At 38.6% G+C, this 24635-nt stretch overlaps 1 protein-coding gene across 1 annotated transcript in view; it reads right to left on the bottom strand.

The window, feature by feature from the left end:
• LOC121387658 overlaps nt 1-9067 on the bottom strand; it is a 21013-nt gene extending 11946 nt beyond the window's left edge. The window contains exons 1-4 of the mRNA XM_041518845.1: nt 8813-9067; nt 2673-2846; nt 1742-1975; nt 914-1174 (exon numbers count right to left, since the gene is read on the bottom strand). Of these exons, the coding sequence (XP_041374779.1) occupies nt 914-1174; nt 1742-1975; nt 2673-2846; nt 8813-8867 (724 nt within the window). The 5' untranslated portion in view covers nt 8868-9067. The remainder of the gene's footprint in view (nt 1-913; nt 1175-1741; nt 1976-2672; nt 2847-8812) is intronic.
• Nucleotides 9068-24635: the final 15568 nt, after the last annotated feature.

Here is a 24635-nt window from a genome sequence, read left to right as displayed (position 1 = left end):
CAGTTAACCTTAAATCATAGGAAATAAAAACGAACGAAGAGTGAGGAGGTACAACTTAAAAATGCGTACTTATTTGTTTTAAATATTAAATATTATATATGGCAGTCTTCCCCAGAAAACTCCAGCCGACCTCTGCATCATACTGGATGATATTCCACCGTTAAAGGGACATGCCTGAGTGTGCTGCACTGTTTAAGATGTTATCGACTAACAGAGACTTTTTAACGATTTTAATTACATATCAAATATATTTTTCTGCATAACATAGTAAACGTGTTTGTAATCGTTCTAATATTTGTACTAGGTTAAATTTCATTTTATTTCCTAAAATAATTTGTTTTGTACGTACGAAATTATTTGAAGACAAAATCCAATTTGGCCTTATTACAAAATTAATATTAAGACGACCAGAAACATATTGAATATACAGACACTGATATTCTAAACAAGAAAATATATTTAATATGTAAGTTTAATCGAAGAAATATTTTATTAGTCGGAAACATCTTACAATGCAGCAAACTCAGGAATGTCCTTTTAAGTATTGGATTGTCGGAACCCTTTGAATGTCGACTAGTTGGTGCACACACAAACGCCCTGACAAATCCGCGCCTGAATAAAGCTGTGCTAAAAAAAGATAACCACTTGAAAAAAGAAGATATTTAAATATTCAAAATGTCTGTTCTACACGCACTCTCACAAAACATAAAAATCATCCAAGGAATCGGAAATACACATATTCGGGAGTGGTTACGTCCTAAAGACGATGTACTAGATAACGATCGATGGAATGAACCACTGTTTGCTAAATATCATTTCGAATCTGCATTCTGCTGAGATACCGTTTGGATAATGGATAATGGTTTTGTCGTTCTGTATTCTGAAATCTCTCATGGACATTCATAGTGTTTACCTTTTCCTCCTATATTTGACGTCACCCTCACTCTGGTCGTTGGTTGGCTTTTAATTTTTGCTTTTTCACTTTTTGGCACTTCATTCGTTCTACTTTTGACAGCTTGTGACAATTTGGCATCCCTATTTGTGGTCACTGGTACAGATTTGGCAGTTTTGGCACTAGATTTAGTCTGTATGGGTATCAACTCCTCCGATCTGAACAAACAGTCGACATCGTTCTCCTGGTCGCATTCTATATCGCTAGTCGCCGGTGGAAGGACTGAAAATATCAAAGGTTAACATTAAGACCGTGCCCAGCATAATCACTATCATAGTATTATTACCATTACAAATACGATGGTGGTGGTAGGTCTAATGGTTGTTGTGGTAGTAGGCTAGAGAAGAAAGAAGAAGAAGAAAAGAAGTACAAGGAGGAGAAGAAGAAGAATTAGTAGAAGAAGAAAACCATGTAGGAAAAGGGGGAAAAGAAGATGAACAAATGTAGGAAGAGAAAAAGAAGTAAAAGAAAAAGTAAAAGAAGAAGTAGTAGAAGAAGAAGAAGAAAAAGAAGAAGAAGAAGAAAAAGAAATAGAGAAATAGAGAAATAGACGTAGAACAGATGTATGAAGAGGAGAAGAAGAAGTAAAAGAAGAAGAAGAAGTCGGAGGAGAAGGAGGAGAAAAGGAAGAAGAAGAAGAAGAAGATGATGATGATGATGATGATGATGATAGTGGTGATGATAAGAACAATACAAGAAGAAAAGAAGATAGTTGATTGCTTCATTGAGTTGATGCCTGGGTGGCTGGATGATGGATGGACGAACAAGTAAAACAGTTTGTACTCTAACCGTTTTGCTGGTTGTTTGAAGAACTACTGTCCACCTTCTTGTGTTGGTTGGCCACGACGTCGCTCTGCTTGTCTGCATGACGTTGTGGTGGTTGTCGCGGCGGTACATGGCCCACGTTGTTGTGCAGTAACAGATCTTCTGACGCCAACTCCTTCTGTATATCGTTCGATGCTAACTTGTTTTTCGACGCAGCTGTCTTGGTGCCGTGTAGTGCATCGTCATGTTTGGGAGTGTCTGAGAAAGAGTTCACACGATGTTTGAGTTAAGTGCCACAGGTAGAAATTCATTATGTAGACGGTTTGTTCTGTTGTTGTTATTGATGATGTTGTGGTTATGGTTGTTGCTGTTGTTATTGTTCTTTGCTGAGGTTTGTTTGCTTGTTTGGTGTGTATGTTGTTGTTCTTTTGTTTGTTTGTGTGTTGTTTGTTTGTTGTTGTTGGTTTTTTGTTGTTTCTGGGGTTTTGTTTTTGTTTTGTTTTGTTAGGTTTTTTTGTGGGTTTTTTTTTTTTTTTGTATTATTATTTTATTTATTTATTTATTTATTTATTTATTTATTTATTTATTCACTTATTTATTTGCTTTTGCTTTTGTGTTTTGTTTGTTTTTATTTTTGTTGTTTTCGTTTTATATATGTAAATAAAACCAATTGTCATAAATATAGGGTTTGGCAAATATATATGCAGGAGCCTGTTCCCTCGCCCCACTGATACGGCCACCTAGTAATATGACGATTGGTAAATAATATCAAACACTATTTTGCCAAACGCCCATTCGACTCTGTATTGGGCAGAGAAACGGTCTTGATAGGATAAAGAAAAGGAATAATATTATAATGTTAAATATTATATAAATTAATATTAAATACTGGATACGGTATTGGAACCTGAATATTAAAGATACAGAATCAATGTACATAAACATAATGGAATACCTGTTTTCACTGGCACAGTTTTGGTCTTCTGGGCTGCCGGAACTGTATGCTGGGAAGACTTCGACTTGACAGATTCTTTGGGTGGGATTCTTAGGAAGTTCTCATCAACCAAAAAATCTGACTTTTCGTCTAACTCCCAGTCATTGATGTCGACCACAAACCATTCGTCGGAGTCTTTGAAAAAGAAGAAGAAAACGTTAAAAGTTTGGTTTTTAACGACACCACTAGAGCACAATGATTTATTAATCATCATCTATTGGGTGTCAAAACGAAGAAGAAGGAAATAGCATTTAAAAAAACCCTCTCAAATTTGGATTGTTCGACTGTGTCTTAACCAGGACTGACGAAATGCGCCGGTATGTAGAGTGTCCTGAATAAACAGGTGTCTCCCAAGACGTGTTTCAATAATATTATGTTATTATTATTATTATTATTGTTCTTGTTCTTGTTCTTGTTCTTGTTCTTGTTCTTGGTATTATTATTATTATTATTGTTATTATTATTATTATTATTATTATTATTATTATTATTATTGTTGTTGTTGTTGTTGTTGTTGTTGTTATTATTACTATTATTTTAAAATTACATGATCAATAAAACTTTGAAAAGCTATTATTATTGTTTATTTAAAATTCAATAAAGATCTATTTCGTAAACCAGGCTGATAACCACAAAGGGGACGGTGGTGTGGTGCTTTAAAAGTTGTGCTAGCCAAAACTGTATGCCACTTCAGGCTTATAACAGTGTTACACCAAGACGTGCCGGAATGATCGCAGACATCCACTGAACAGCCGCTCCCGGTCACACCCAGGACCGTAACGTCTAGCGTGACACACTTTACAAATGGTAACCCTGGAATGGTGGCAGTAGAATAATGGAAATATCGGTGGCTGTATGAATGAATTATCGTCGCGATATCACTGAAGATACCAGGCAAGAACAGTGAAAGGAAAGTCTCATTTAACGACATACCTGCCCATTTGTATCCGGCGGTTATTAACAGATTTAATGTCTAACTCATGCTAATGATGACGCCTCATTGTCACAGTCGCAATAGGCAGCGCTTTGCTATCATCATTACAAAAAGAGATTGCCCTGGTTTATCTGCTAACCTGTCGTGGCTAGAACTCTCTTGCAAAGTCAGATGTTGCTGCTGTGACAGGCGTGCTTGAACAGTTTTTTTTTATAAAAACACGCCATAAATTCCCATACATGCTAACCCATATATATATATATATATATATATATATATATATATATATATATATATATACATATACAGTAGAATCTCATTGGCTCGACCACTGTCGGTGCACCAAAGTCTGTTCGACCCATCGGGTAGTTCGTACCATGCATTCGGCCGTTGTCGGGTGCTTCTGTAACACAAAAATCAATCGGACAACCTCGCATGTTTCCCTAAAACCGGCTGGGCCAGATGGGCTGATTGACTCATGAGTTGATTGGATTTTACTTGCAAGGTTCATTCATCTAACGATTACCGCATTACAATTATCTGTACCTGAACGATAATTACCGACAGGTGCTAAATAAACAACACGATAAGCGTGAAAGGGTCGACGAAAATATACGTAAATTATTTTTTATATTTCTTCGGATAGACGTAGCCGTTCGAGCTAAATATGTTTAATTTTACAGTTCGGACCAATAAACTGGTTCGAGAGAAAGCTTCTGTTCGACCCTAGGGGTCCAATCAGCACCAAAATAAAGGGGTTTAATAGAGAGAAAAATCGGGACTTTGTTCTTGGTTCGAGAATACCGGTAGGTTCGACCGTTGGGCGTTCGAGCCAATGCGATTCTACTGTATATATATAATTAGGTGTGTCACGATGCACCGATGCATCGATGTATCATGAGAGACTGACGACGATACACGATATCCTTGCCAGTGCTTGTATTCATACTTACCAACACCAGTTTGTACTGAAATGTACTGACCAGCTATTTCCTTCAAGGATAGAAAGTGAAGCGGAAATATAACATGTGCCTGCTGATGTCAGTGTGTCTGTGATGTAGCCTTTTCAGATTAAAACTGTTTATTTAATCAATGTTTCACTTTGGCCATGCTTATTGCTTAGTTAAATTATTTTACCTAAGCTTTATCTTCTGATTTTACGGGGAAAATATATTGAATCAGGTATTGCAATACGTATCTTATCATGAATTACGTATCGTGATACGTATCGTCATGTGAATTATGTATCGCAATACGTATCTTACCATAAGTTGCGTATCGTGATACGTATCGTATCGTGAATTATGTATCGCAATACGCATCTTACCATAAGTTGCGTATCGTGATACGTATCGTATCGTGAATTATGTATCGCAATACGTATCTTATCATGAGTTACGTGTCGTGATACGTATCGTATCGTGAATTATGTATCGCAATACGTATATTACCATAAGTTGCGTATCGTGATACGTATCGTATCGTGAATTATGTATGGCAATACGTAGCTTATCATGAGTTACGTATCGTGATACGTATCGTATCGTGAATTATGTATCGCAATAGGTATCTTAGCATGAATTACGTATCGTAATGCGTATCGTATCATGATACGTATCGTATCGTGAGGTAGGTGTATGATGTATCGTGTCAACCCTAATATGTATATGATTCGTCACGAGTGTTTTTAAATTTGGAAAATATTAAACAAGTCAATGTTACTCGGTATTTGTCAACGCCAAAAGACATTATACAACTTTTTTTAAATGCTGTTTTTCTAATATACTTGGACAATAGTTCTAATACTTATGTGTATGTTATGCTCTCATAATCTTTGAATAAGATCAGTCATCAAAAGTTGAAATCAATCAGACGGAAAACTGTTTTTGCACAGAAAGCAATCACACAATTAAATTGAAGTCTACATGTAGCTATTTCATACTGTATCAAACGCTGAATGGCAACCATTGCAGAAACTTGAAAATCATATCGGATATTGAAAAGTGTTAAATGGATAGGGTCAGTCACGTTCAACACTAACACGCAATAAGCATTTTACAATTCAGTGTCAAATTAGTGCACACAGAATGCAGTAGGGTGAGACATAACCAATAATCCCGCACCCTGTCTGCATAGCAAAGAGCGCTGGAACATGAATGACAAAACTTAACGGCAAAGTTTAATTAAGGATTGTTTGTTATTTTACGTTCATCGGGGTATCAACAAAAACGTTTGCGGATAATTTATTTCCATACCCAAATGAACGTAAAAGAAATAATAGACAATTATTAAATTTGAATTATACTTGCTTATAATGACGGCATCAAATTATAACGTTCCCTAACAACGTCGAGAAATGAACAAACTCTCGTTGCTACGCTAGATCAATGGGATAACGTTAAATTATAATGAATGTAACGGCACTTTAATTATCCTGTTAATGAAATCTGGTTCGATGTTACAATTTTTTCTTATTATCAATTTAAATTCATATTTTACCATTTTGATATTCTTGTAGTTGAATTTTAGCTATGTAGAAATAAATCAGAAGAATCCCCCTTCAACCCCCCCAACCCTCCAAAAAAAACGCCCCCCCCCCCCCCCCAACCAAACACACACAAACAATTAAAAACAAAAACAATAACGAAAACACAAAAGAAGCATAAAACAAACTTCATTAAATTTAAGGCAACGTTATTGTTTTTTTTCAAAATGTTCACAGATCGTTTGATCGTAGCTAGTGAGCGTTCTTGAGCCTTACTTGGATATGGGCACGTGAAATACTACATATGAGATAAGGAAAAGAAAAACACAAATGAATGAAGAAATAAAGGAAAGCATTCTAGCGAGCGTTAGCTAAAGGATAAAGCACATAAAGTGCATACGACTGTGTATGTCGACGGTCAACCGCCGTGTGACCTGCAGTCAACATGTTTAATGTTTCACGTAATGGTGATTGCCACACCAATTTATCATTTGTTCGCAGTTGTGTTTTTCTCAAGCGGCGCCAGAGATTTGCAGTCGCTGTTAATGCATATACGTTCTTACAAATAGAAAGCGTCTCTTTGCAGTTTCGTTGCGTTAGGGTGAAGTAGTTAATCCATCGGGATAAAGGCTAAGGACTGGGTTCGCGTCCTGGCGTCAACTCCCGACAGGAGTAATGGTTAACAGATCCACGGGGAGGAGTAAGACGATTACACAGACTTTTCTATCAGTAAAGCTGAGGTGTATGGTCAGGCGAGCGTGCATGAACCTTAAATTGACATTTAAGCACGAAATGTTTTACTTTCTCTCCTTTCTCTTCTAAAGCTTTGCCTCTATCTCTCTCGTCTGTCTCTCTGTCTGTCTGTCTGTCTGCCTGCCTGCCTGCCTGCCTGCCTGTCTGCCAGTCTGTCTGTCTCCGTCTCTCTCTCTATTCTCTCTGTCTGCCTATATGTCTGTCTGTCTGTCTGTCTGTCTGTCTCTCTCTCTCTCTCTCTCTCTCTCTCTCTCTCTCTCTCTCTCTCTCTCTCTCTCTCTCTCTCTCTCTCTCTCTCTCTCTCTCTCTCTCAGCAATACACCCCACCTCATCCTCATCGTTATCACTGGCGAACTATCACCCCATAACAACCACGTACCAATATTGTCGTCAACAATACACCCCACCTCCTCCTCGCTATCACTGGCGATCTATCACCCCATAACAACCACGTACCAATACTGTTGTCAACAATACACCCCACATCTTCCTCCTCGCTATCACTGGCGAACTATCACCTCATAACAGCCACGTACCAATACTGTCGTCAACAATACACCCCACATCTTCCTCCTCGCTATCACTGGCGAACTATCACCTCATAACAACTACGACCATCATCTATATTGCCATTACGAATGTTTTATTTCCCATTCCAACAAGTGTTCCACAACAGGTGTATCAAAGACCTTGGCATGAGCCGTGCTGACCTTTGGGGAAAGTTCATATCAATGATGCATTGATGCTAATGGAAACATGTTGCAGGTTTTCTCTGAAGTCTAATGTCCGAATACTGAAATATTTGATATTCAGTATCCAAAAGCTAATTAATCAATATTTGATATTCAGTATCCAAAAGATAATTAATCAATATCTGATATTCAGTATCCAAAAGCTAATTAATCAATATCTGATATTCAGTATCCAAAAGCTAATTAATCAATATCTGATATTCAGTATCCAAAAGCTAATTAATCAATATGCTCTAGTGATGACTGTCAACAAAACAAACTTTAACGAACTTTAACATTTACGATTGGGCAAACATTAAGTTAAAGCTGCCAACCTTATATATTAAATAGAATCAGCAACTTTAACCTTATACATGCACGTGTTTCTTTTGTTTTCAGAGGTTTTTTTATTTTATTTTATTTATTTATTTATTTATTTATTTTATTTAATTAATTAATTAATTAATTAATTATTTTTTTTTTTTTTTTTTTTTTTTTTTTTTTTTTTTTTTTTTTTTTTTTTTTTTATTATTATTATTTTTTTTTTTTTTGGGGGGGGGGGGGGTCCTGACAGTAACGGTAGACGTTTAGTTCCGAGTAGTATTGTTTAATTTTATATTTATTTAGAGGGTATATTCAGATATATATTTAGAGGTAATATTTTACCATTGGTAGATCATGATAAACAGACAACATAATGATAATACTTTAAAAGTAGAGTATCACATTTTATTTGCATATAAAAGGTTAGTAAAGTCTAAACAGCATGGGATAGACACATTATTATTTAATATATAATGTTCTAAATAAAAAATAAACTATACTCGGTTTTTTATAACTAATAGAGGTAATGATCAAGTGACTTTGAAATCATAATTAGAAATGAATAAAATATACAACAAAATCAACAACACAAGAAAAACAAACTAAAAACAAAGTTAAAAAACTAAAATGCGCACGCACGCACGCACGCACACACATACACACACACGCGCACACACACATACACACACACACACAAACTCAAATATACTAAAGAAAAAATTAACATATTGTGTAAGTTATATAATTATATTTTCAAATTGATAGATTAACCCTCCCCACCACGCCAAAAAAATAAAATAAAATAAAATAAAATTAACTTTCTAAAATTGTCTCTTTTTTCACAAATGAGGTAACAACGGATTAAGTCTCTCACCTTTCGAGGATGCCAAACTTATCCAGAGAAGTACTATTGCAGTCCACAGCGGCATCGAAAAAATATATTCAATGTTTTACACCTTTTTAATATTGCCAAGTAACTTGAATACTCTTCACCTAACATACCGATTCATTTAGAACAGGTTCGTACGACAGTGTATGTGTAAGGTGTGCGGCCACTTTGAATATCACCCAACAGTCTGACTAGTGGCTTAGCTATGCCTTGCTATTACAGGAGCAACGCGGGTCTACCAACCCGCCATTCCCTCTCCACGCCTTGCTTTTATAGTGTTCCATTAATAAACTCATTATTCTCGCACAAAGGAGGCAAACCGATTTGCAAACTACGTCATAATTAACGTAAGGTTGTGTTTTCGTTTTAATAAAACCATTTACGTCGTAAATAATGTTAAATGGAAAGGGGCGTGTTGCGAAGCCTTGTAGCTGCCCATTTTCGCAGCCAGCGTGGAATCTGTGAGGTTAATAGAGATCTGTGGGCGTGGCGAGCGGGGTTTCTGTCATTCACCATGTGCGTGATGTATCAATGGAGTTTACGTGCCGAGTATACGTAACAGCGAGCGCGCCCAGTTACAGTTGAATTGTTGAAGACTTATGATAAGAAAAACAAAATAAAGAGACTGTTCACAGTTTGCTATCATTATTATCAGCTTTTGAACAACTAAAATTAATGTTAAACTTTAAAGAAAACCTGTAAATTCAGTGTTTTCTTATCGTGCTGTTTTTGTAGTTCAAACTTTATCATATTTCCTAATAGATATTGCTTAGAGCGTCCGAAAAACCAATGTCGGCTGCTAGGCTGTAATTTTTTAACGAACGAAAAAAGAAAAAAAAACCCCACAAAAAACGACAGGTATATTGTGTCTAATATATGGTTAATGGTTATTTCGTCGATTACGAAAAAGAGAGAGAGAGAGAGAGAGAGAGTGAGAGAGAGAGAGAGAGAGAGAGAGAGAGAGAGAGAGAGAGAGAGAGAGAGAGAGAGAGAGAGAGAGAGAGAGAGAGAGAGAGAGAGAGAGAGAGAGAGAGAGAGAGAGAGACAGACAGAGCGAAAGAGGAAAAACAGGCTACCATCTCTTTATTTTTCCATAAAGCAAAAAAACATCAATTTACTAAAGTATTATTTTTACCAGATCAAATATAGATAAACACTGTAATCTCCTTTGTGACACGAATGCTAATTTACTCAATTATATCTATAACTTTCTGTATTTTGCTTTAAAAGCATTTAAATCCCTGGACTAACCCATACGTTTGTTGACTACGTACATCTGTTACGTGCATGGAACATGAAATAGTAGAACCTACATTTGTATTTGATCATGAATCATTTTATGTGATCCGAGTTGAGATAAAATTGTGTTCTGTTAAATTAATGGCTATTGGATATGTAACACGATCTGAAGAATGAGATAAGAAACTCGCTTCCGCTACTGATTAGGAGAGGTGAGTATAGGAAAAGGTAAACAAGTAAAATCGCTTACCAATACTACTAGAGCACATTGATTTATTACTTATCATATATTGGAAAGGAAACATTCGGTAATTTTGACTCGTAGTCCTCTAAGGAAAGCACATTTTCCCCATTAGTAGCATGGGATTGTTTTATATGCATTTGCCAAGGACACGACAGCACATACCAGCCTTTAATATGCCAGTCGTGGTGTGCACTGACTGAAAGAGAAATAGCCCAATGGGCTCACAAGCGGGGATCGATCCTGGACCGAGCGCATATCAAGGAGAGGTGAGTGCAGGAAACGTTTGTGTTTTGTGTACGACACCACTAGAGCACATTGAAGTATTAATTATCAGCTATTGGTATTTGTGACACGCAACATGTTCCAAGTAGCAGCACGAATTCGTTAGAGCCAGTGCACCACGACTGGTATACCAAAGGTCGTGATATGTACTACCCTGTCTGTAGGATGGTGCATATAAAACATCCCTTGCTACTAATCGAAAAGAGTACCCCTTGAAGTGGCGACATTGGGTTTCATCTCTCAATATCTGTGTGGTCCTTAACCATATATCTGACGCCATATAATCGTAAATAAAATGTGTTGAGTGGTGCGTCGATAAATAAAACATTTCTGGTTGCAACGGAACAAATGTGAATGCAGAGTGCAATGTTTAATGAAATGCGTTGTATAGACGTCTGCAGCGAAGGGTGGATGAAGTGGGTAGGGTGGGATAGCACAGGGAGACTGCCCCCAACTCTGCGATTATGTATTGTGCCGCACCCCAAAACTGAAAGACGAATTAAAGTTTGTTTTGTTTAACGACTCCGCTGGAGCAAATGTATTTATTAATCATCGTCTGTTAGATGTTAAACATTTGGTAATTTTGACATATAGTCTTAGAGAGGAAACCCGCTACATTTTTCCATTAATAGCAAGTGATTGTTTATATGCACAATCCCACAGACAGAATAGCACATTCCACGGCCTTTGATATACCAGTTGTGGTGCACTGGCTGGAACAAAACATAGCCCAATGGGCACACTGACGGGGTCCGATCCTAGATCGACCGCGAATCAAGCTAGTGCTTTACCACTGAGCTAAGAATTAATGCATTATTAGTTGAACCTCCTGATATTTATGTGTTGTGCATTGTATTTTCCAAATCAGAAGCATGTTCAGAAGCGATCTCGAACGCGAACGCTCGGTAGACTGGTGTTTGCGCCGAACATTATATAAATGTAATGTTATAGAAGATGATGGTACCAGTTAAATGTTTCGCGAGTCCTTGGTCTTCTGAACACTTCACTATTCTGCAATATGTGTAGTGCTATACACGGTGTTGCGTTGTACACTATGTCGTTTAATGTGTCGTGCAGTATGTTGTCAATGTGTTGTACAATATGTTGTTTAGTGTGTTGTACAATGTGGTTAATGTGTCGTGCAGTATGTTGGGCAATGTGTTGTACAATGTTATTTAATGTGTCGTGCAGTATGTTGTCAATGTGTTGTACAATATGTTGTAGAATGTGTCGTGCAGTATATCGGGCAATTTGTTGTACAATATGTTGTAGAATGTGTCGTGCAGTATGTTGGGCAATGTGTTTTCCATTGATTGTTATTTGTTGTATAATGTGTTACTGAAAGTGTTTGGCGGAGTGTTATAGAATGTGTTGTGTATGTGCTGTGCTGTGTGTTGGAAAATATGTTTTGCAGAGTTGTGTTGTCTGTTGTGTAAAGTGTTGTTTCGGTATGTTTTTCAATGTTTTATGCTGTTTAAATGTTGCATAATATTATGTGCTGTTTGTATTATTTGCAGTATGTTGTGCAATATGTTATGCTGTGCGTATTGTTTGCAGTGTGTTGTGCAATGTTTTATGCCGTTTGTGTTCTTTGCAGTGTGTTGTGTAATGTTTTATGTTGTGTGTATTGTTTGCAGTGTGTTGTGCAATGTTTTATGTTGTGTGTATTGTTTGCAGTGTGTTGTGCAATGTTTTATGTTGTGTGTATTGTTTGCAGTGTGTTGTGCAATGTTTTATGTTGTGTGTATTGTTTGCAGTGTCTAATGTTTTATGTTGTGTGTATTGTTTGCAGTGTGTAATGTTTTATGTTGTGTGTATTGTTTGCAGTGTGTTGTGTAATGTTTTGTGTTGTGTGTATTGTTTGCAGTGTGTTGTGTAATGTTTTGTGTTGTGTGTATTGTTTGCAGCGTGTTGTGCAATGTTTTATGTTGTGTGTATTGTTTGCAGTGTGTTGTGCAATGTTTTATGTTGTGTGTATTGTTTGCAGTGTCTAATGTTTTATGTTGTGTGTATTGTTTGCAGTGTGTAATGTTTTATGTTGTGTGTATTGTTTGCAGTGTGTTGTGTAATGTTTTGTGTTGTGTGTATTGTTTGCAGTGTGTTGTGGAATGTTTTGTGCTGTGTGTATTGTTTGCAGTGTGTTGTGTAATGTTTTGTGTTGTGTGTATTGTTTGCAGCGTGTTGTGTAATGTTTTATGTTGTGTGCATTGTTTGCAGTGTGTTGTGTAATGTCTTATGTTGTGTGCATTGTTTGCAGTGTGTTGTGTAATGTTTTATCTTGTGTGTATTGTTTGCAGCGTGTTGTGTAATGTCTTATGTTGTGTGTATTGTTTGCAGCGTGTTGTGTAATGTTTTATGTTGTGTGTATTGTTTGCAGTGTGTTGTGCAATGTTTTATGCCGTTTGTATTGTTTGCAGTGTGTTGTGTAATGTTTTATGTTGTGTGTATTGTTTGCAGTGTGTTGTGCAATGCCTTATGTTGTGTGTATTGTTTGCAGTGTGTTGTGTAATGTCTTATGTTGTGTGTATTGTTTGCAGCGTGTTGTGTAATGTCTTATGTTGTGTGTATTGTTTGCAGTGTGTTGTGTAATGTTTTATGTTGTGTGTTGTATGTATTGTTGGCAGTGTGTTATGCAATGTTTTTTTATGTTGTGTTTATTATTTTCAGCGTGTTGTGTAATGTCTTATGTTGTGTGTATTGTTTGCAGCGTGTTGTGTAATGTTTTATGTTGTGTGTATTGTTTGCTGCGTGTTGTGTAATGTTTTATGTTGTGTGCATTGTTTGCAGTGTTGTGTAATGTTTTATGTTGTGTGTATTGTTTGCAGTGTGTTGTGTATTGTTTTATGTTGTGTGTTGTGTGTATTGTTTGCAGTGTGTTGTGCAATGCCTTATGTTGTGTGTATTGTTTGCAGTGTGTTGTGTAATGTCTTATGTTGTGTGTATTGTTTGCAGCGTGTTGTGTAATGTCTTATGTTGTGTGTATTGTTTGCAGTGTGTTGTGTAATGTCTTATGTTGTGTGTATTGTTTGCAGCGTGTTGTGTAATGTTTTATGTTGTGTGTATTGTTTGCAGCGTGTTGTGTAATGTTTTATGTTGTGTGCATTGTTTGCAGTGTGTTGTGTAATGTTTTATGTTGTGTGTATTGTTTGCAGTGTGTTGTGTATTGTTTTATGTTGTGTGTTGTGTGTATTGTTTGCAGTGTGTTATGTAATGTTTTTATGTTGTGTGTATTGTTTGCAGTGTGTTGTGTAATGTTTTGTTTTGTGTGTATTGTTTGCAGTGTGTTGTGTAATGTTTTATGTTGTGTGTATTGTTTGCAGCGTGTTGTGTAATATTTTATGTTGTGTGTATTGTTTCCAGTATGTTGTGTAATGTTTTATGTTGTGTGTATTGTTTGCAGTGTGTTATGTATTGTTTTATTTTGTGTGTTGTGTGTGTTGTTTGCAGTGTGTTATGTAATGTTTTTATGTTTCGTGTATTGTTTGCAGTGTGTTGTGTAATGTTTTATGTTGTGTCTATTGTTTGCAGTGACCGGCTTCGGTGGCGTCGTGGCAGGCCATCGGTCTACAGGCTAGTAGGTACTGGGTTCGGATCCCAGTCGAGGCACTGGGTTCGGATCCCAGTCGAGGCATGGGATTTTTAATCGAGATACCGACTCCAAACCCTGAGTGAGTGCTCCGCAAGGCTCAATGGGTAGGTGTAAACCACTTGCACCGACCAGTGATCCATAACTGGTTCAACAAAGGCCATGGTTTGTGCCTGCTGCCTGTGGGAAGCGCAAATAAAAGATCCCTTGCTGTGCTGACAGCGGGTTTCCTCTAAAAACAGTGTCAGAATGACCATATGTTTGACGTCCAATAGCCGATGATAAGATAAAAAATCAATGTGCTCTAGCGGCGTCGTTAAATAAAACAAACTTTACTTTTTTGTTTGCAGTGTGTGAGTGAGTGCTCCGCAAGGCTCAATGGGTAGGTGTAAACCACTTGCACCGACCAGTGATCCATAACTGGTTCAACAAAGGCCATGGTTTGTGCCTGCTGCCTGTGGGAAGCGCAAATAAAAGATCCCTTGCTGTGCTGACAGCGGGTTTCCTCTAAAAACAGTGTCAGAATGACCATATGTTTGACGTCCAATAGCCGATGATAAGATAAAAAATCAATGTGCTCTAGCGGCGTCGTTAAATAAAACAAACTTTACTTTTTTGTTTGCAGTGTGTTGTGTAATGTTTTATGTTGTGTGTATTGTTTGCAGTGTGTTGTGTAATGTTTTATGTTGTGTGTATTGTTTGCAGTGTGTTGTGTAATGTTTTATGTTGTGTGTATTGTTTGCAGTGTGTTGTGTAATGTTTTATGATGTGTGTATTGTTTGCAGTGTGTTATGTAATGTTTTATGTTGTGTGTATTGTTTGCAGTGTGTTATGTAATGTTTTATGTTGCGTGTATTGTTTGCAGTGTGTTGTGCAGTGTGTTGTCCTCTTTGTAGACACTGGGAAGCGAGTTTTCTCTGGCAACTACTGTTCCATGTTTCTTATTTTGTCTTTCTTTATCTAATTTGTTTGTTTTCGTTTCTTTGTTTATTTTTTGGTTTGTTTGTTTGTTGTTTTTTGTTATTATTATTAATTATTATTATTATTATTATTATTATTATTATTTTATTTTTATTTTTGTTTTGTTTAGTTCTTGTTTGCTGATAATTGCTCAATTATGTTCCATGAACAGTCCAAATTGCTGAGTTACCTTCCAGAAACAGTTTATATTTTTAGCTACATTTCAGGAATAGTCCAAATTGATAACTTACATTCCAGGAACAGTCCATATTTCTGAGTTACGTTCCAGAATTAATCCGAAAAAGATTCCATGAACAATAAAAATTGTTTAGTTACGTTTCAGTAAAAGTCCAAATTTCTTAGCTACGTCCCAGGAAGAGTCCAAATTGCTGCGTTACGTTTTTGGAAAAGTCCAAATTACAGAGTTACCTTCCAGGAACAGTGAACATTACTGATCTACGTTCCCAGGGACAAACAGTTCATATTACCGCACTACGTTCCCAGGGACAAACAGTTCATATTACCGCACTACGTTCCCAGGGACAAACTGTTCATATCACAGCGCTACGTTCCCAGGGACAAACTGTTCATATTACCGCGCTACGTTCCCAGGAACAAACTGTTCATATTACCGCACTACGTTCCCAGGGACAAACATTTCATATTACCGCACTACGTTCCCAGGGACAAACAGTTCATATTACCGCACTACGTTCCCAGGGACAAACATATCATATTACCGCACTAAGTTCCCAGGGACAAACATATCATATTACCGCACTACGTTCACAGGGACAAACAGTTCATATTACCGCACTACGTTCCCAGGGACAAACAGTTCATATTACCGCGCTACGTTCCCAGGGACAAACAGTTCATATTACCGCGCTACGTTCCCAGGGACAAACAGTTCATATTACCGCGCTACTTTCCCAGGGACAAACAGTTACCGCGCGACGTTCCCAGGGAGAAACAGTTCATATTACCGCACTACGTTCACAGAGACAAACAGTTCATATTACCGCGCTACGTTCCCAGCGACAAACAGTTCATATTACCGCGCTACGTTCCCAGGGACAAACAGTTCATATTACCGCGCTAGGTTCCCAGGGACAAACAGTTCATATTACCGCGCTAGGTTCCCAGGGACAAACAGTTCATATTACCGCACGACGTTCCCAGGGACAAACAGTTCATATTACCGCACTACGTTCCCAGGGACAAACAGTTCATATTACCGCACGACGTTCCCAGACGCCGCTTTTTAATATTAATGAATTGGATACATCTCAAACTATAACACATATCACCAATATAACACGGGTCGTCGTTAACAAATACTCGTTTCCATTCATTACATCATGTTTACACCATTATCTCTTTATGACTAGACTGTCGACATGTCTGTTTGATTAACCCCTACACAGTGTCCGTGCCATCCCATTATGACGTCACAATCAAATGTCACACCTACTATGACCTTATCATAATTGAACAAAAGTCAAACGTGAAGTACATAATAGCGAAGCTTCTTGGTATGTGTGTGTATCCTGATTTCAGTATACTACATTGTTCTTCCTGTTGGGGAGAGACGCGCTGCCTGCATATATCGCAGTGTTTACATGTTGGTAAAGATCGTAATAGTTACAAGTCGTGGCTTAAACTCAGTGTTCATATAATTATATTAATGAGCATTGAATATTGTCTTGTTTGTCTTGAGCATTTTTTTAAAGTTTGTTTGTTTGTTTGTTTTTGTGTTTGATCGTTATGTGTATTTTTCGGATGAGGTGTGGGGGAAATGTAACATTAACGCAATAGAGTTTGGTTCTACTCCGTATGATATGGGGCGGAACGTAGCTCAGTAGTACAGCGCTTTCCTGATCGCGATCGATCTAGGATCAATTCCCGTCAGTAGGCCCATTGGGCTATTTCTCGTCCAGCCAGTGCACCACGACTGGCACATCAGAGGCCGTGGTATGTATTATCATGTCTGTGGGATTGTGCATATAAAATATCTCTTGCTTCTAATCGAAAATAGTAGCCCGTGAAGTGGCGACAGCGGGTTTCCTCTCTCAGTATCTGTGTGGTCTTTAACCATGTGTTCGACGACATATAACCGTACATAAAATGTGTTGAGTGCGTCGTTAAATAAACCATTTCCTTCCTTCCTTCCGTAAGATATATAAAGGCAACTTACACTAATTGACGAAACGTACGGAGGGGGTATATCAAACGCCGTGGAATGTGCTGTCCTGTTTGTGACAAAGGGCATGTGAAAGACCCCTTACTACTAATGGAACAATTTGATAGGTTTCAGATTACGTGTCAGAATGACTAAATGTTTGACATCCGGCTGTCGGTGATTATTTAATCCAAGAGCTCCATCGGTGTCAGACAAAACAGAATGTATCTTGTTTAATTGAATAGATGTTATATTCCTCCATCTTGATTCTTTTCCCGGTTGAGGGCTCGCTTGAGGTGCTTGCGTCGCAGGATCGAGCCACTTCGGTGGGGCCATTCAACTGAATTCTCGTTCCAATCAGTGCACCACAACTGGACAAAGCCATGGTATGTGTTTCCCTGTCTTTGTGAAAGTGCATATAAAAGATCCCTTGCTGCATTAGAAAAAAATGTAGCGGGTTTCCTCTGATGACTACGAGTCAGAATTAGCAAATGTTTGACATCCAATAGCCGATGATTAATTAATCAATGTGCTCTAGTGGTGTCGTTAAAGAAAAACAAAACAAAACAAACGTTGATTCTTGTATTACTTTAGGCTAAAGGCTGCTCGGCATGCGTGTTGACAAATGGTTTTCTCTCTCCATACCAAGACCATGTGTTGAATTAATCACGTCAAACAACAAACAGTTAAAGTTTGTTTTGTTTAACGACACCACTAGAAGTAAGCATCGCTATTGGATGTGAAATGTTTGGTAATTCAGAGAAAACCCGCTACATTACCAGCAAGGGATATTTTATATGCGGTGTCCCACAGGCAGGACAACACATACCCCGGTATTTAATATACTAGTGATGGAGCACAGGCTGTGTTGGCAAAACACAATGGTGCACCGATGAGGTTTGATCCTACATCCTTAGCACCACAGGATAGCGCTCTACAAACTGATTTAAATCCCGTCCCAAGTCTATATTTATAGCGACTGTGATGATAAGCATGTTCGACAAATGTTCCCTTCTTTCCTTCTTCTCTCTATATCTCTAATGGGCGGGACGTAGCCCAGTGGTAAAGCGCCCACACAAAGGCGCCCGCGCAGACACACACGAATGCACAAATTTACATATTATTACTACTGGTTCTTATTACAACTCGACCCTAATAAACATTTATTTTCATATTATTTAAAGAATTAGTATAGTTGTTTGGTTTTTGTTGTTATTATTGTTGTTGTTGTTGTTGTTGTTGTTGCTGCTGCTGCTTTCATCAGTAATGTTTTACACTAAATATGAAACCCGTCATAATATTACATCCTGTATCGCAAAACAGTTTTAAAAATCCTAACAAAAACTATGGGCTAAACTGGGCGTGGTTATCGACCAGTGCCGAACGAAATTAATGTCTGCCTGGGTCTTAGAAACGGAGAATAGTAACATCATACAGGTAAACTTGTTTTGTTCCGATCGTGTTTTATTGTCCACTTGCCGCACACATTTACCACACCTGTAATGAATTTGTCACACGAACATTTACAAATTTAGAGGTGTGGTGATTTTCTTTTATCAGAACAAACACGCCTATTATACGTTTATCGAGAAAGATCGTTTCCCTTTCTAAATAGATTGCAATATAATGATATGCGTTTTGTGGAAATATGTTTACTAATCGTCAAATGGCTGTATAGTCGGGGTATTTATTTACAGGGGCGAACCTAGTCCAGAATTACGGGTGGGGTAATGAAAAAGAAAGTACCAAGGTACACAAGGTCGGGGTATAAATTGGGAGTGTGTGTAGGGAGGGAAGGGGGGGGGGGGGGTAAAACCGAACACCTATAGTTAACTCCTCATTTTGGCGCCATCTAACGACACACAGGACCTTTAAACCAACAGGGCAAACAATAACACACCCATCCGCGAGTAAAAGGTCAGAAGTCAAGGAAAGTGTTTGAAGTTCTTTACAGCAGTTACATCTCGTTCAGAGTTATTTATAATCGGATTTATATCGACCTGAAATGTGTGTGTGTGTGTTTGTGTGTGTGTTATTGTGTCGTGTGTGTCGCTCTGTGTGTGTTACGGTGTGTATGTGTATTTGTATGAGTACTTGTGTGTATCTGAGTGTGCGCGCGTGTGTGCGTATATGTATGTCTACATGTATGTGTGTTCTTGCGTCTGTACGTACTTGTATGTGTGAGTGTATGTGAGTGTGCGGGTGTTTGTGAGTGGTGTGTAGGGCCTATAGTGTGTGTAAGTATATGTATGTTTGTTTGTATGTCTCGTGTATGTGTGTTCTTGTGTCTGTTAGTACTAGTATTTGTGAGTGTCTGTGAGTGTGAGGGTGTTTGTGTGTATGTGTGTGTATATATGTGTGCGTGGTGTGTATAGTGTAAGTATATGTATGTTTGTTTGTGTATGTCTACATATATGTGTGTTATTGTGTCTATAAATACTAGTATGTAAAGTAAAGTTTGTTTTATTTAACGACGCCACTAGAGAACATTGATTTTTCATCTTATCATCGGCTATTGGACGTCAAACATATGGTCATTCTGACACTGTTTTTAGAGGAAACACGCTGTCGCCACATAGGCTACTCTTTTTACGACAGGCAGCAAGGGACCTTTTATTTGCGCTTCCCACAGGCAGGATAGCACAAACCATGGCCTTTGTTGAACCAGTTATGGATCACTGATCGGTGCAAGTGGTTTACACCTACCCATTGAGCCTTGCGGAGCACTCACTCAGAGTTTGGAGTCGGTATCAGGATTAAAAAGCCCATGCCTCGACTGGGATTCGAACCTAGTACCTACCAGCCTGTAGACCGATGGCCTGCCACGACGCCACCGAGGCCGGTTTACTAGTATGTGTGTGTGTGTGTGTGTGGGTGTTTGTATGTGTATGTGTTACTGGTGTGTATAGTGTGTGTAAGTATATGTCTGTTTGTGTGTGTGTGTGTGTGCGTGTGTATGTGTGTGTGTGTATGTGTGTGTGTGTGCGTGTGTATGTGTGCGTGTGTATGTATGTGTGTGTATGTGTGTATGTGTGTGTGTATGTGTGTATGTATGTGTGTGTGTATGTGTGTGTGTGTATGTGTGCGTATGTGTGTGTGCGCGTGTGTATGTGTGTGTGTGTGTCTTCTTGTGTATGTGCGTACTAGTATTTTGAGTGTATATGAGTGTGCCTGTGTTTGTATGTGTGTGTATGTATGAGTGGTGCGTATAGTGTTTGTAAGTATATGTATCTTTGTGTGTGTATGTATTCGTATATATGTGTTCTTGTGTCCGTGCGTACTACTATTTGTGAGTGCATGTGAGTGTGCGGGTATTTGTATGGGTGTGTATTTGTGAGTGGTATGTATAGTGTGTGTAGTATGTCTGTTTATTTGTGTCGAATACATGATAGCGAATATTATAGCCATGGTCCTAAGTGAAATGGTACAGATATGATGCCCCTAAAATATACCAAATATTAAAGTTTGTTTTGTTTAACGACACTCAGATATACCATGACGTATTCCACCAATGTCTATATGATATCCAATAGCTGGGGTGTCGTTAAACATCCATCCATTCATTCATTCATTCATTCATTCATTCGTTCATTCCAGCACCTATATCAATCTGAATGATATTTTACGATAAAGACTTTTTTTTTATCGGGGGTGGGGTTCATTTGTTTTCTTCTAGTTTTATAAATATGACGTTAGCAGGTTTTTGTCGCAGGTGATTTGTAAACTTTGTATAAATTCTGATTAGTGATGCACGAATAAATGAGTCACAAATAACATCTCACAAATTACATCTCACATATTACATCTCACAAAAATCACATTACATCTCACAAATTACATCTCACATATTACATCTCACAAATTACATCTCACAAATTACATCTCACATATTACATCTCACAAATAACATCTCACATATTATAAGGGGCGAGACGTAGCCCAGTTGTAAAACGCTCGCTAGATGCGCGGTCGGTTTGGGATCGATCCCCGTCGGTGGGTCCATTGGACTATTTCTTGTTTCAGTCAGTGCACCACGACTGGTATATCGAAGGCTATAGTACATGTATGTTCTGTCCTGTCTGCGGGATAGTACCTATAATAGATCCCTTACTACTAATGGAAATATGTAGCAGGTTTCATCTCTAAGAATATATGTCAAAATTACCTAATGTTTGATATGGCCGGTGATTAAAGTGACATTCCTAAGTTTGCTCCATTGTAAGATGTTTCCGACTAATAAAATATTCCTACGATTAAACTTGTTAAATATATTTTCTTGTTTAGAATATCAGTGTCTGTATATTCAATGTGTTTTTGGTCGTCTTGATATTTGTAAGAAGCCCAAACTGGATTTTGTCTTCAAATAATTTCGTACGTACGAAAAACAAATTTTTTAGGAAATAAAATTAAAATTAACCTAGTACAAATATTAGAACGATCAGAAACACGTTTAATATACAACCACTAATATTCTAAACACGAAACACATGTAAGATTAATCGTAGAAACATTTTATTAGTAGATAACATCTTAAAAATTGCAGCAAACTCATGAATGTGCCTTTAATAAATCAATGTGCTCTAGTGGTGTCGTTAAACAAAACAAGCATCTTCTTCTTCTCATAGATACTCTTCAAAAAAAGAAACGCAAAAGGGTACAAATGGGTTATAACTCCGATTTTATGTTTCCTACCGGTTCATGCTTTGTGAATATAAGATCATTGCATGTCCCAAACACATTCCCACGGTTACATTCGATAAAAACGCAGCTACTGTACAATAAAGTTCCAAAATGTGAATATTCGCAAAAACGCAGCCACGTGCAAACCATGTCACCACTGCACGTGCGTTGTCTGCACGTGCAACATGAACACCGACAGTATAAAAGTGCAGGGTGTTCGCTTACCTGGCCTCTGTATCTGGCCGACAGTTGACAATCCAGGACATGCCACGTCTCAGTGAACCGCAGAGAAACAATGCCATCGGCCGACTAGACGCAGGCGAATCCAGAACGGCCGTTGCCAGGGCATTCCATGTGTCCCCAAGCACCATCTCCAGACTGTGGGACCGTTACCAGCAACATGGATCAACACGTGACCTCCCTAGATCCGGTCGACCACGGGTCACTACCCCCGGGCAGGACCGCTACATCCGGGTACGCCACCTTCGGGAACGATTGACTACTGCCACCTCCACAGCCGCAGCAATACCAGGTTTGCGCAGGATATCCGACCAGACCGTACGGAACCGCCTACGTGAGGTAGGAATTCGTGCCAGACGTCCAGTTCGAGGTGTCATCTTAAACACCACAACACCGTCGACTCCGACTGCAGTGGTGCCAGATTCATCGACAATGGCCTCAACTGCGATGGAGACAGGTGTGGTTCAGTGACGAGTCCCGATTTCTGCTCCGACGTCATGATGGAAGATGTCGCGTGTATAGGCGTCGTGGTGAACGTTATGCGGCAAACTGCGTGCAGGAAGTGGACAGATTCGGGCGGGGGTAGTGTCATGGTGTGGGCAGCCATCTCACACAAACTGGCAGAACTGACCTGGTCCACGTGCAGGGCAACCTGAATGTACAGGGCTACATTGACCAGATCCTCCGGCCAACACATCGTTCCAGTTATGGCCAACGCCAAAGCAGTGTTCCAACATGACAACGCCAGGCCTCACACAGCACGTCTCACAACGGCTTTCCTACAGAACAACAACATTAATGTCCTTCCTTGGCCATCGATATCACCGGATTTGAACCCAATTGAGCATCTATGGGACGAGTTGGACCGACAGCGACAACCACAGCCCCAGACCCTGCCCGAGCTGGCAGCAGCCTTGCAGGCCGAGTGGGCCACCATCCCCCGGGACGTCATCCGTACTCTGGTTGCTTCAATGGGCAAGCGGTGCCAGGCAGTTGTCAACACACGCGGAGGCCACACCCGGTATTAACTCCAGATGACCTTGACCTTGGTGGTGTGTCCTATCACTTACTCACAATGGACTAGAGTGAATTGTGAACAATCCTGCAACATTTGGTAATTATCGGACTCACCATTCAATAATTAAATCAATTCTCCAAATGTTACGACAATGTGGTTTTGCGTTTCTTCTTTTGAAGAGTATATAAAGAACAATTCCGAAAACCTTAATTAGTTTTACAGAGTATATGTTTTTATAGAACCCCCTCCAACAAAAAAACCCACCCAAAACCGACCAACAAAAAAAAAACCCCAGCTAAACAAAACAAAAAACCCACACACACCCCCCGAAAAAAAAAAACAAAAAAAACAAACAACCCAAACAACAACAACCAAAAAAAAAAAAAAAAAACCCATACACACCCCTCCAAAAAAAAGAAAAAGAAAAGAAAAGAAAAAACCCAAAAACCCCAACAACAACAAACACGAAACTAACAAAACAACAAAAACAACAAAAATTTGTTTTAAACGAAACATAAACAAAATAAAGAAGCAGAAAGGAGGAAAACCTGTTCACTAGTGTTTAAACATCTTGTGTGAAATCAATTGTGACTGTCAGACACATACAGTATGTGTGCAACGTAGTACAAGTCCGTTACACATAATAACACTGATTTACCCGTGTCGCGCTGTACAGTTGGATAATGCGATATCAACAGCGCGGATCTAGAGGTAGGATGCCAGGCATACACACAACCTCACCTGGAATTTCATCACAATCTTCTTTTCCTTCCGCAATCGAGGGGGGTAGAAGAAGACGTATCGTCCAGGTTAGCTAGGCGTTGCTGAAAGAAGTCTTTATATAATGTACTTTCCAATACTGAATTTGTGTTTTCTGACGTTGCACCATCTCCCTAGAAAAGTTCTTCGGCCGCCCCTAGATAAATGTGAAAAAAAGAGAGAGGAAAGAATTTAATATTATAAATTTCGCTGTCGTGCAGTTCAGATATGTGAATTACCTGTTGACGAGAGGGCAAATGAATATTTTTCGAGAGGAATGCAGTTCTATATTTATTTTACCTCAGACTGTAGATGACGGAGAGCGATTGTTTAGCACTGTGAATTTCCTGCCGCGGATCCAGGGTTTTGTAAAGGGGGGTCACAAAATTCTAATTAAAATGTGTTTTGTTTAACGACACCACTGGACACCACATTTAGTAATTAGGACTCCTGCTGTATGTTTTCATCAGTAGCAAGGAAGGAAGGAAATGTTTTGTTTAACGACGCACTCAACACATTTTATTTAAGGTTATATGGCGTCGGGCATATGGTTAAGGACCACACAGACATTGAGAGGGGGAACCCGCTGTTGCCACTTCATGGGCTACTCTTTTGGAT

This window comes from Gigantopelta aegis, chromosome 13 (assembly GCF_016097555.1).
Source record: "Gigantopelta aegis isolate Gae_Host chromosome 13, Gae_host_genome, whole genome shotgun sequence".
NCBI lineage: Eukaryota > Metazoa > Mollusca > Gastropoda > Neomphalida > Peltospiridae > Gigantopelta > Gigantopelta aegis.
The sequence above is the reverse complement of the archived record's forward strand: the minus strand, read 5'-3'. Positions and strand labels throughout refer to the sequence as shown.